The sequence below is a fragment of the Pithys albifrons genome, chromosome 7 (assembly GCF_047495875.1).
Source record: "Pithys albifrons albifrons isolate INPA30051 chromosome 7, PitAlb_v1, whole genome shotgun sequence".
NCBI classification, from domain to species: domain Eukaryota; kingdom Metazoa; phylum Chordata; class Aves; order Passeriformes; family Thamnophilidae; genus Pithys; species Pithys albifrons.
In genome coordinates this window covers 44,578,052-44,591,280 of record NC_092464.1, presented here as the reverse complement: position 1 = coordinate 44,591,280, position 13,229 = coordinate 44,578,052, and the positions used below count along the sequence as shown (strand labels likewise).

The 13,229-nt window shown below is 40.9% G+C and overlaps 1 protein-coding gene and 1 long non-coding RNA gene across 3 annotated transcripts; one reads left to right on the top strand and one right to left on the bottom strand.

The window, feature by feature from the left end:
* Window positions 1-3,749: 3,749 nt before the first annotated feature.
* LOC139674637 (uncharacterized) lies at window positions 3,750-8,188 on the bottom strand. Its single transcript, XR_011698333.1, has 3 exons — window positions 8,099-8,188; window positions 5,639-5,780; window positions 3,750-3,899 (listed from the first exon to the last, which is right to left on the bottom strand). It is a non-coding gene; the product is annotated as an uncharacterized lncRNA (long non-coding RNA).
* LOC139674636 (C-C chemokine receptor type 5-like) lies at window positions 3,975-12,930 on the top strand. Of its 2 annotated transcripts, none has more exons than XM_071561244.1 (3): window positions 3,975-4,060; window positions 8,781-8,940; window positions 9,563-12,930. In XM_071561244.1, the coding sequence occupies exon 3, from the start codon at window positions 9,574-9,576 to the stop codon at window positions 10,648-10,650; it is 1,077 nt and encodes a 358-aa protein (XP_071417345.1). In that variant the 5' UTR covers window positions 3,975-4,060; window positions 8,781-8,940; window positions 9,563-9,573; the 3' UTR covers window positions 10,651-12,930. The 2 variants fall into 2 exon arrangements, with proteins under 2 accessions (XP_071417345.1, XP_071417346.1); XM_071561245.1 differs by having other exon boundaries at window positions 8,781-8,944.
* The last annotated feature ends 299 nt before the right edge of the window (window positions 12,931-13,229 follow it).

The window sequence follows — 13,229 nt, the reverse complement described above, 5'->3', positions numbered from 1 at the left end:
TCCAGCTTTGCCAGAAATTCTTAAATATGCTTTGACACAAGGGCTGAAGTCAGCATTTCTCCTTCCATGTGGAAAGCCTAGAATATGACACGAACTAAAAGGCCATCACTTACCTTTGCTATGGTCTTAGTGCATACAGCTGAGGTCCAGTCATTTCTGTTCAGGTAATCTGGTTGGTAATTTTACCATTATTTTTGCCATCAATGAACTGTCTCTAACCTTTCTCTATACAGGAAAAGAGACTTCTTTAAGAAATAAAGAAGATTATTTTAGTGCCCTGAATGTATGTTCTCACCTTGACTTCAGTATCCACAAAACACTTTAAATTTAAGACAACATTATCATTGTCAGGAAAATCCAGTTCTCTTTTTCATTCAGCAGCTGATGGAGTAATAGAAGCACATCATGGTTTGATTCCCCTACTTCAGTGCTCTCAGTGGAAGTGTTGTGACAGACTGTAGAAAGTCCCAGCTGAAGTAAGAGAGTTTTGTTGCAGAAATTTTTTGTTCTTTTTTTTTTATTCTTCTCTTTGGTACAGTCAGGCAGTACTTCCCTGTACATAAAATTTCAATTGATCAGCATGAAGAAGTTTATATACTCTTTTCTTACTGTTCTTTCTAATTTTATATGGAGATGGAGAACCTAAGCAGCGCTCTAATTTTATACAGCAAGCAATCTTCACCTGGCAGTCTCTCTGACTTTGGAAGGCTTTGCTCCCACTACTTCCTCTGCTTCTGTCTCCTAGGAAGTTATATGGATTAGCTAATGTTTATAATGCCCATTAAACCCATACAGGAAAACTACTTAGGAGTAAATTCATAGAAATTAAGTCTGAGAGAGCTCTCCAGAGATCATCTCCTCCTTTCCCAATAATTTCTCGTAGCCCATGCTTTCTGGACCAATGAACACATCTTTCCCCTGGATTTCTTCAGAGCCACAACATACCTGAAAAAGGCATTTGCAGGGGGCTCTGTCCTCATTTGTAAGTGGCTCTATCTTCTAGAATACAAAAATGATTTAGCTCCAATGCAAAATGTAGTCACAGATGCCTGAAGTTAAATATCTAATATAAAAGGTTTCTTTTCTTTTGAATGTTCCTTTTTTCCTCCTGTATTTTAACATTGATCAGACTTTCTGAAATAGCTTCAGATTATTTGCATTACCATTTCAGAAAGAAACCATTCCTGATTTTCAAAGGTCAGAGCAATTTCAGCTCAGGCAGCCTGAAAATACTGTCAACTTGTCTTCAATCTAAGTAGCCAGATTAGAGGCACAAAGAATTAAAATTCTTTTCAAACAGTGTGTGACAAACTGTTTTTTTTTCCTCAAATTAGAATAGAGTTTTCAGTCAGCAGTCACTCATTTACCACCACAAGGATTCCTCAAAACCATTATGCCAAACTCAAGACCACTGCTTATCTCACAGACTCTGAAGACAGCATATAGGTCTTCCAAGGAAGACTTCTTCTTTGATCTTCCCTAGAAGTGGTCTGGAGCTTGGTGACTTCAGAAAGTCCCTAAGCAAGTCAGAAGGAAGCTCCAGCTTCACCAAACAGGGAGAGAAGAGGCCAAGGATTACTTCTGGTAGTCCCAGACAATTATGCTCATGTGTAGACTCTGGGCAATGGATTCCGAAGGAGTTTCACTCTCCAGAGCTAAACCCCTTCTCCAGGTGACCACCCTTCTTTTCCATGGGGCAGCAAAAGTGAAGGGCCTTAGGCAGGATTTTTGATCCTGAAAACCAAGTGCTACTTCAACAGGCACAGTGGTTCACAAAAGATTAAATGTGCAAAGAAGACTTCTGAACCAGCAGGCTGTACACTGAGTAGAAGAGATGTCCTGAATGGCAAAACCCACAACTTTTCAAATCCAGATAGAAACTCAGAGGGAGATGGTATAGCAAAAAAATGTGGCATGTGTCTCTTTCTTATTCACTCTGTCACTTTAGGGAAGGCACTTTCTGCTCAGGCTTAAGTTTTCAAGTTTGCTGTCTATATCTATGGCAAAATCTACGCAGCCCCTTCCAGATCAACAGGAAATGTTTATGTGCTTTCAGCCATCAGACCACCCTTCCTAAAGCCTTACTTAGGTGCTTGTTCTGAAACAGCTTTGACTCTCTTCTTTACTCCCTGGAACACATGTGGTCAAGTTATGTATCCCTAATTTTATTGAAACTTCTCATAGTTTGAGGTTTTTTTAGGAAATGACAAAATCCAGCTATCATTGTAACACTAGCCAGTCTTACAACTTTTCAGGAATACTATAGGAAAACACCCTGAAGTCTTAGAATGGTCAAGAGCTGCTCCCAAAAGACTGCAAATTTGAAAAATGCAGCCTTCCTATAAAATTGAAAGGCTCCGTAGGGAGCAGATAAGTGGCTGTATCATTCATCAGTTCTGGTTTATAATGATCCATGAAACACAATGAGATGTAACCCAGAGTCCTGAGACAATTAGCTGATGTAGTTGCCAAGCCATTCTCCATGGCATCTGAAAAATCATGGCAACAGGTGAAGCCCCAGGTGACTGGAAAAAGGAAAACATTATACCCGTTTTTAAAAAAGGTAAAAAGGAGGACCCTGGGAACTACTGACCTGGCAGCCTGACCTCTGTGCCTGGGGAGACCACAGAACAGATCCTTCTGGCAGCTGTGCTAAGGTATGTGGAGGACAGGGAGGTGATTTGGGACAGCCAGCACGGCTTCACCAAGGGCAAGTCCTGCCTGAGCAGCCCAGTGGCCTTCTGTGATGGAGTGACTGCATCAGTGGACAAGGGAAGGTGTACAGAATTCATTTATCTGGACTTCTGTAAAGCCTTTGACAGGGCCCCCCATACCATCCTTCTCTTTAAACTGAAGAGAGATGGATTCAGTGAGTGAACTGTTAGATGGCTTAAAAGGTGGTTGGATGGTCCCACACAGAGGGTAATGGTCAACAGCTGAGAGTTACAATGGACATCAATGATAAGTGGTGTCATCAGACAGAAGTGATGTCCTTCAGAGCTAATATGGGGACCAGTGTTATTTAATGTCTTCATTAATTAAGTAGACAAGGGAATTGAGTGCACTCTCAGCACATTTACAAATGACACCAAGCTGAGCAGTGCAGCTGACACAGCTGAAGGAGAGGATGCCATCCAGGGGGACCTGGACAAGCTCATGAGGATTAACATGACTAAGTGCAAGGTGTTGCACCTGAGTCTGGGCAACCTCTGGTATCAGTTGAGGCTGGGGGATGAACAGATGGAGAGCAGCCCGGCTGAGAAGGATTTGGGGGTGCTGGTGGAGAGGCTGCACATGAGCCAGCAATGTGCACTTGCAACCCAGAAAGACAGTCATGTCCTGAGCTGTAGCCAAAGCAGTGTGGCCAGCAGGTCGAGAAGCGATCCTGCCCCTCTGCTCTGCCCTGGTGAGACCCCACTTGGAGTGCTGCATCCAACTCTGGAGTCCTCAGCACAGGAAAGACATGGACCTGTTGGAACAAGTCCAGAGGAAGCCATCAAGAGGATTAGAGGGATGAAGCACCGCTCCTATGAAGAAAGGCTGAGAAAACTGGGTTTATTCAGCCTGGAAAGGAGGCTTTGGAGTGACCTAATTGTGACCTTCCAGTACCTGAAGGGAGCCTACAAGGAAGAGGGACTATTTACAAGGGTATCTAGTGACAGGACAAGGGGGATGGCTTTGAACCTAGAGTAAGTTTAGATTAGAAGCATCTAGAGTAGATAGAAATACTTATGGTCCTGAGAAAAGGATTTTATTGCATTTAACCAGTCAGTCTTAACCCTGTAGAGTTGCAGTAGTTCAGATACAGCTTCAGTTCCAGTAGAACAACAGTAGAGTTGAACAAGTAGATGCCCATAAAGTCTTCATCCCTCGGTTCTTATTTCAGCCTGGAAATGGAGCTGTTTCAGAAAAGAAGAACATTACCCTTGATTCTTGTAATGATATTTTGCAATAGATCACACAGGAAGTGCTATTTCCTATTTTCGATGCAGGGTTCAAGTATGTATTTGTTCACAGAGAAGAAGGAGACACAGTCAGACAAAACCAGCTTGATAAATCAGTGAGTAGCTATTTTTTTCCTTATATCTAAATATGTATATGTGGATACAGATTCACTGAGTGGGGAAGTATATGTGCCTAATGACAGTGGCAGTAGAGTTAATACTATTTTTAAGAACAATTGGGTCTTGCAACTGTTTTACAATGTGGGATAAGGCTAAATGTGAGAGTAGAGAATTGAACTGGACAAATGGTGTAGAAAATAATCTTTTTTTGTTCCAAAAAAACAACAGTTCTTGATTTCAAAGGTCTTGATTTCAAAGCTATTCCAGGAGGTCATAGCTTGCAAATGTATTCTGCTAAGGATAGAAACTGGTCAGACATGAAATCCTGCACACTTATCTAACCTCTCCATGTCTAAGTCATATCTTGCTATATTAGATGCAGATGGCAGATATTTTACATCACTATCCTATCATGTGGTTTCTCTGTATTTTTCAAGATTTAATCTGTTAAGGAGCTATTTCACTATCATGTTTTAAAGGGATATGCTTTTTGGGATTGAGTTCTCTTTTTAATATGATGTCTCTGAGCCACCACATTAGAAAGTCTGTACTCTGCATCTCAACTAGAGTTATCGGTTTTATGCCCAATAATGATTTGGCTCACAATTTTTGTTAATGAGATTTTACATGAATAAAACCAATCAGTACTACACTGGAACTGTACTACTCACACACAAGGAAAGGTCAGCTCCTGGGAGAATTGCATTGCCATTTGCCTGAAACAGTTGACAATGTTAGAGCAGTGGGCTTGAACTTCTCTGTGTAGAGACCCTCATAGCAATAACAGGACATCACATGATCTTGTGGCATATGATGGCAATTTCCACTCTAGACTATTAACTTTCTTATTTTGTACTAGAGTTCATCTCCAGAATAGTTGTAACTACAACTGTTCTTTGAATTACTCTGAGTTCAATGTTTTATCTGAAGCCGTGTAAGAAGACACTGGAAAAAAAACCAAACAAAACAAACAAAAAAAAAACCCCAAAAAACAAAAAACCCCCCGCCAAAACCTAAAGCTCAATAAAATCCCCTCAACAGACATACTAGCCTAGAACTTAGCCTACACAACAGAAAAGCCCACTTATGCATTTACTCATGATTTGAAGGAAGACATTTAATATCTGCCTTGAGTTTCTCATTCTCATAATGCTTATTTTCAGTGCTTATGTAACATTTTTTTTAGTAAGAACACATTCCTAATTCTCTTGTTTTGGGACCACATAGACTGACTCTGTTTAAGCTCAGAATTTTTGCAGCACTGTCTTTCTGGTTTTGATGGGGAAGAGTAACAGTTGGATCATGAGGGCTCACAGAGAATTAAACCTGTTCTTTCCAATCCAAAAGATCTTTTTCCTTGAAAGTTCTGCAAGGTTGAAAAAACCTCATCAGTTAGGAGGCAAGCAAATCTGAATGTTTCTAATGCTCAGCTGTTATAAAGGAGGAAGAAGTTTCCCCACCCAAGTTTAATTTTGGAGGGGGCTCTTTCTCCAGTCATGTCCTAGAAAGAAATCCTGTAGTCACTACCAAAGGAAAAGATGAGTTAGAGGGAAACAATCAGTTCAGATACTTACACAGAGCATTTAATTTATACTTCCATCTTTTCCTTCTTCCTTGGTAACAAGAAAAGTTCTTACTTTCATGCTGCTCTCCAAGTAAGTGCAAGTGTCTGTGCACAGTTTTCTATGTAGTTTTGCTCCTCCTAGAAAGTCAAAGCTAAAGAGATAGAGCTGTTGGAGTGAAACCCTGGATACTCCTCTTGCAACACCTGCTATCAGAATACAGGGTATCATTTTTTGTTATTTGAGTTTTGGTTTTACTCTGTGCTGCACTGTACATCTCTCCATGAAGTGCCCTGGAAGCTGCTGACACTTCTAAGCTGACTACAAATCATCAAGCAGTTTCTCTTTCTGTATGACAAATGCTGGCATTTGTGAAGGGAGAGGATGAGGGCAGGGCAGTTGGACTGTGTTACCTGCTCATGCATTTCAAAAGAGAAATCTTGTCTTCAACTGTAACAAGAGAAACGAAACTTTAGGCATCATTCAATTTTGAGCTAAGCAGCTCCAATAATGCACAGATGATCTTCTAACTTGTAGTTATTACATATTCTGATTTCTGTGAGGAAATTTTGTCCAAATCCCCTTTAGGGCACAGCAGACTCATTGAGCTGTGACAAATGTCATTCCTGAACAAGTTACTTTAGTAAATTAGGAGCCTCTTTGACTGAATTACACAGAAATGTCTGATAGTCATTCCAGTACTTGGGCATTTTCTAGCTGAAGGTGACACACTATAGATAGCAGCTGATGCTCAAGACCCAGAGTACAGAAATCTGAAAAGACGTGATTCAGAGCTATGTCTTCATTACAAGAACCTCTGAGATTGCCACAAGTGCAGATTTGTTAAAACTTAAAGAAATGAAATCACATTTATTTTGGCTCACAAAGCTACAATTATTAAGCAAATCAATTTTTCTCTCATACAAGACATAACCCCATTTCCTCTGCAAGAACACTTTTCCAGGGTGCAGGTATTTGGCCCTTGGCTTGGTCACATCTCTCCATATCCAGCTTCTTTGGCAATTCAGAACATAGCCAGTCCTCCAATGGGAAACAACAGTAACCTTTTACTGGACTGCTTGTAAGTGTAGAAGCTTTTGCATGGTTAGAACACAGCATAAATTAGAATGGAAGAAGGGCACAGAGGAGAAAATTCTCCTCTTATATTTCTACATTAGGCTTGACAAGGTTGTCCAATTTTGCAAAAATCATTCAGAATTTCTGTTAGCAATGAAAACTACCCTGGGCGTGCAGAAACTGTGGGAGTGTGGCCAAGACAGGGGGAACTGGTGGCCACATGCAGTCCAGAAAATGAGAAAGCCCCTCACAAGAACATAATTAAGGTTTTCTGAATATTCATTTGTAATTTTGGAAGGAAAAAAAGAAGAAAATAAATGAAATAATCACAAACTCCCAAATCAGAATGTCTCAGAAGATTATGTTTAAACGGCACAAGAGCAGAGATAAACCTGGGTATTTCTTTGCTATAACACACACATCTTCAAAGGTTCATGCCTAGATAATTTAAGAATCAAAACCAGACTTCTTTCAAGGGCTACATCTTTTGCAGAAAGATGTTTCTTTCTGCATGAAAACCAAGAATTGAATAAATGGTTAAAATAATTTTTAAAAAATCAAATTCAAACAGCAATTTCCAGTAGAATATTTTAGCCAGGTCAGTTATCTAGAGTTCTTTGTGATTAACATTGCCTGTGTGCAAAGGAGAAGGATTTTTTTTTAAAAAAAGCATTTCATAAAATATTTTTAATACTTTGTGCTGTTGTGAAGAGGAGGATCTGACTTCTAGCCCATGAAAATGCACAGAGATCAGGTCAGAGACAGTAGACAAAACAGTAACAGTTCATGCTGTCTTTCTAGCCAGCTTCAGTGCAAATTGTATAGAGCAGGAGCTCAATTTTGGTAGTAGAAAGGTGAACTTGGTCTGACTGGATGAACTTACTTTTCTTCATGGCAGCCGGTATGCTGTTGTCTTTTAGATTTGTGACCACAGCTGGAACAGGCGACCCAAACTGACCAAAAGGATATTCTGCTCAGCAAAAGAGTAGGGGTAGAAGGAAATTTTCCCAAAGTAGCTGTTGCTCAGAGAGCAGCTGGCCACCCATCTCCTCAGTGACAGGTGCCAAGCATTTGTCCTCGTATCATATCTCGTGGGTTTTTTCCAGTTTCATTTTCTTATTCAATTGTCTTTATCTTAGCCTGCAAGTTTTTCTTGCTTTAGCACTACTAACTCTTTCCCACATCCTGCTGTGGGGGTGAGTGAGTGGCTGACTACATGGGGGCTTAGCTGCTGGCTGGGCTCAACCCCTCACAGGACAGAAGACTTGGGCAGAAAAGGAGACAAATCTGTAAGGAATCAGTTAACTTTAGTTCTGCTGCTCCCACAATTATTTTCTGCTGTTTTTACAACTAAGAATAAGTTCCAAACTAGAAAGAAAAAAATAAATTACTTACTCTGTACAAAAATACATGTTCTCTGGAAGTCTGTGGGAAGACAGTTCTCCTTAACTTTTCAGAGACCAAGTTACACAACGCTAGCTATGCTTCTGCACTTGGCTCACAGTCCTACCCAGGACTTGGGAAAGGGGAAGGCTTTGGTGACTGGAAGGGCTGACATCAAAGTCACAAGCCTTTCTCTGCTCTCATTGTAACAGAACTTGCTAGGGGCTTTCACAGCTCTGCTGCACCCTCATCTCCCAGGCCCTGACTCCTTCTTGCAAGCGAAGCCCAGTTCCTCCAACAGTTCTCAAACCAAAACTGAAGGGACTGAGAGGCTGCACAAGCCTTGAGCTTCCACAGTATCACTTCACTGCAAACACTGACTAACAAAGGATGAAGAACAATATCACATGAAGATCTGTAGTGTGCACTCATAGCAATGTCCATATCTGCCTTTCGCCTCTGTGCCCCCTCCAAGACACTCAGCCAGTCTAAACTTTGCAGCTCCTGAATCACATCTGTAAATAGCTACTGAAACAAGGAATCAAAACTCCTTACGTCCCCAGACAGCACAGGGGAGGTGTTTCAGCTAACAGGAAGATGCCACAACAGACCCAGTTGTCAGAGGCCACCCTGACAGCAACTCTCATCTTTTGTGCCATTTCCCAATGTGTTTGTCTCTCTGTTCTCCCTACAGGACTGTGCACTGGTTTTATTCCAGAACTACCTGAAACCAGCACATTTTCATTGCCTATGCCTGGCCCAGGCTCTGTAAAGGACACAGTGTTTGCCGTTTTAACCCAGACCAACGCTGCCAACTTTCTTCTCTGCAACACCGAGGCCAGCAGGTCCACTAGGCAAGTATGTTTAGTATTTTCCAGTGTCCTGATTCCTGTAGGCATTTAGGCTCCCAGGAAGTCACAAGCAACCTGAAAAAGTGCCAGTCAGCTGTTCTTTACCCATGTCACACTGCATTTGCAGGCATCATTTACACCTGAACAGTGTGTGGTCTTCCTTAGGTGAGGGGTACAGGATGGACTGGCACAATGAGCAGGTGTCCAGTGCAAGGAGAAGCACAACTATGCTCTGCATGCCAGATACTGGGCTTTCCTGGGCTGTCTTGCTGGCTTTCTACAGCCCAAAACTAACCACAGCTCAGAATAAATTCATCTTTCCTCTCCCTCTGGTTAGGTCTGCCAGCTGACAGGCTCTGCTGAGGAGGAAAAATGCACTAGGCAGTGAACATGTGGGAAATGACACACAGAACATTTCCAACATGCAGCAGTATGACTTTATAGGTGTACTGATGGGTTTCCTGGGAGCTCTGCCATTTCATTCTCTCTCACAACTTGATGTACTAATGCTTGTGTACTCCTCAGCAGAGCATATTCCAGATGAGAACGTCAAAATGTTTCATTCTCCTCACTGCCAAGCTTGGACAATCCACTAGTTTAACATCCTTTTTTTTTTTCTTTCCAGACCACAACACCATGGGAAATGGTACAACAGACTTCACTGAGTGGCCATGGCCATATACAACACCATATGACTACAGCGAATCGGCACCATGCATGGGAACTGAGGAAAAACGCTTTGCAGCAAAACTTTTGCCACCTCTTTATTCTTTAGTGGTGATATTTGGCCTGACAGGCAACATGCTTGTTGTCCTTATCCTGGTAAAATATAAGAGGTTGAAGAGCATGACTGACATCTACCTGCTCAACTTGGCAATTTCTGATCTGCTCTTTGTATTTTCTCTCCCCTTTTGGGCGTATTATGCAGTTCAAGACTGGATTTTTGGGGATGCACTGTGTCGGATTCTCTCGGGTGTCTACCTCCTTGGCTTCTACAGTGGCATCTTTTTCATAATCCTGTTGACCCTGGACAGGTACCTGGCCATAGTGCACGCAGTGTTTGCTTTAAGAGCCAGGACAGTCACCTATGGCATCCTCACCAGCGCTGTCACTTGGGTTGTTGCTGTTTTTGCTTCTGTTCCTGCATTTTTATTTAACAAAGCTCAGAAGGAAGGTTTACGCTATACTTGCAGCTCTCATTATCCTCAAGAGCAGATACTAGTATGGAAGCGATTCTTGACCTTAAAGATGAACATCCTGGGACTTCTTATTCCAATGCTCCTTATGATTTTCTGTTACTCGCAAATTCTTAAAACATTATTGAGATCTAAGAGTGAGAAAAAACAGAAGGCAGTCAGACTTATTTTTCTGATCATGATCTTTTACTTCCTCTTCTGGACGCCATTCCATATTTCTTGTTTTTTGAGTACATTTCAATTTTCACTTTTCACTCCAAATTGTGATCTCAGTGGTCAACTGGAGAAAGCAATCCAAGTGACAGAAACAATATCAATGATCCACTGCTGTATTAATCCTGTGATCTATGCGTTTGTTGGAGAAAAATTTAGGAAATATCTTTATGCCTTTTTCCGAAAGCATGTTGTGGCTCACCTCTGGAAAAAACGTTCAAGTCTTCAACGTGAAAAATCAGAAAGAGCCAGTTCCACATTCACAGCATCCACTGCGGAGCATGACATCTCTGTTGGACTGTAAAAATACATCAGAACATTAGTTAGTAAATGTTGCACCACTTGCTTTGCTTTAAGGAGTGCCCAACATTATTTAAGATCTTTATGTCAACCGCTACTGAAAACTATATGACCCTGAATTCTTGGGTTTAACTGTTCCCTGGGGTTATGGCATTTTCCATTGATAAACTAAGAGAATCAATGAGTTCTCCAGGAAATATTAACTGCATAGCTGGATCACATCGAGATTTGTATGGGGCCCATAATAGTATGATCCTGTTTCTTTAGAAAAATTCTATCCAATGAGATTTACCTGGGGGAACACAATATTGTAAAGAGCAAGGAGTAATATGTCATCCTACAAAATTAATTTCAGTTACATGAACATTGTAAGATAAACATTGGAAGGAAGCTTTAGGGTTTGATCTACCTTTTTATGATTCAACATAATTGAAGCACCTTTTGGAAGTGTCTGCATTCTTTCTGCAACATGGTCAGGCATTTGATGAGGGGAAGTTTTCAGTTTTCATCATTTTCCCCGTCCTATCTCTTATTTTCCCCATGTGAATAGAAGATGTCTAAATAAAAATGGATTTGAGGGTATGAGATATATCAACATAATATCTTTCCTCTGATGGGAGAGTTGACTGACCTTTATCTTTCTAGGACTATTTAACCCAAGGGTTTATCTATTAGCTAATAGTGTAGTCATTTTTAAAAATAATCCTTTTAACTACAGGCTAAGTTATAGTATTTTGATTTTAGTTTTTTTAATTTTATGTCTGCCATATCACCATTCTGTTACTGACATTTTCCAAAGTGAGCTTTTAATCAGCAACATTGTGATTTTTGTGGGTTCAGTTTTTGAAGTACCTGTGTACAACAAGGCTATCAGCTGCACAACAAGACAATGAATGATGCAACCCTAAGGAAACATGAGTTTGTTTCAGATAAATCATGTCCCTCCAAGAAAACAGACATTTAACCAATAAAAGCACTTCAGCAAAGATCTGCAAGACTGGAATGAAAATTACCTGAGTATTTGTTTTTACAAGATTCTGTATGAAAAAAATATGGGAACATCTGAAGGATTTAGGAGACTATGAGCACAGTAGTGAGAGGAGGCCCCCCTAGTTCTGGACAGATAAATCAGGTGTGTAGGAGAAGAGTTTACATGGCAATACATGACACAGGTTAGGTTTCTGCATGACAAAAAGATGCTCTTCACGCACACAGAGCAAGCCTGATGTTTGGGATACACTTGTAGGAAGACAGTAGCCTTGGAATTGCAAAAGCAACCAACTCCAGAGGAGTCACACCTGCTCTGCCTTCCCAGAAGAGTGCCTCTAGCCAACTGGCACCTCGATTAGAACTGCATGCTGATCGAAGACTCGAGATCATTATGGTCTATATTGTCCTATAGCCATACAGTTATTCCATTATTAGGAGTTTCCCTGTAAAAGAAAGTGGTATTCTAGGAACATGGTGTTAGCAATGAAGAGGAAGGAGGGGCATAGCACAGTTCCTTACTTCAAACTGCATGGAAGTGCAAGTGAGCACTCCTCGTTCAAGTGAGCTCTCCTTCCCTTTTTCTCCTCTCCTACTTCAAAGGGCACTGCACAAGCATGTCAGTACTTGTTCATGGAAATCTGGAGGGCAGGTTCAACTAACCTCCCACAAGGGAAGGACACCAGAGAGGATTCCACACTACTTGAACTCAAGCATGTGATGCAGATGCCTAAATTAACAGCAAATCTCACTGCCTCAGTGGTCAGTAGAGAATAAGAAGTGCCTGAGCCAGAAGCGGACATAGGATTTAAATAGTCTCAGGGGAAGATTAACCACCCAGCTGTAGAGGGAACCTGGAAATGCCAGTCTTAGTTTAGGTATCAGATGCCTTCATCTAGGTCGTGCAAATATTCTTCCCCTTCTAGCCTTATAATGCCAAGGCATGTTTTTGTTAGTTGTTAGCTCTTATTCTATCTGCTGTTACTACCTGGCCACTACCTTGTGAGGTTAATAGCCATAGATAGACTAAACAAAAGACCAAAATCTATCCTCCCAGTAAACTTTCTTGCTTGAAATTAATATTTTTCTTTTATTTTGTACTTTTTACTGAAACAAAGAGAAAGCATCTTTTTATTATTAAAGCAAAAATTAGTTCATTGTGATACAAATCCTAATGTAACTGTGATATTACCACTGCTGTATTCTATTTCAAATCCTTATCTTGTTGGAATTAAGTTTCTTCCTGTTTTCATGTTAATGCAGTGAAATTAATAAAATCTGTGTCTGCAAAACTGTGTATACTCTGTAGCCCATGTTCTCTTCTGTAAGCAAAAGAGCATCAGCTCTGCTTTCAGTGGAGGTGGAAAAAAGATGGAATCATAGACTTAAACACTCACAATACCACACTTCAAACCAAGCAAGGATAGAACTGCCTGCCCAGTCCAAAAGCCACTGTAGCTGGCACAACTTTTATCCACCAGCAAGCTTAAGAAGAACGAACTACGATAGCATTGGGAAAAGTCTGGGGCCACAGATTTTAGATAAGTGAAGTTTGAGAAACAAGGTTGTGTGTGTTATATATAGGGAAAGAGTAGG

Coding starts and splice junctions, on each gene's coding strand:
- LOC139674636 (XM_071561244.1), top strand. CDS start 9,574: ATGGGAAATGGTACAACAGACTTCACTGAGTGGCCATGGCCATATACA.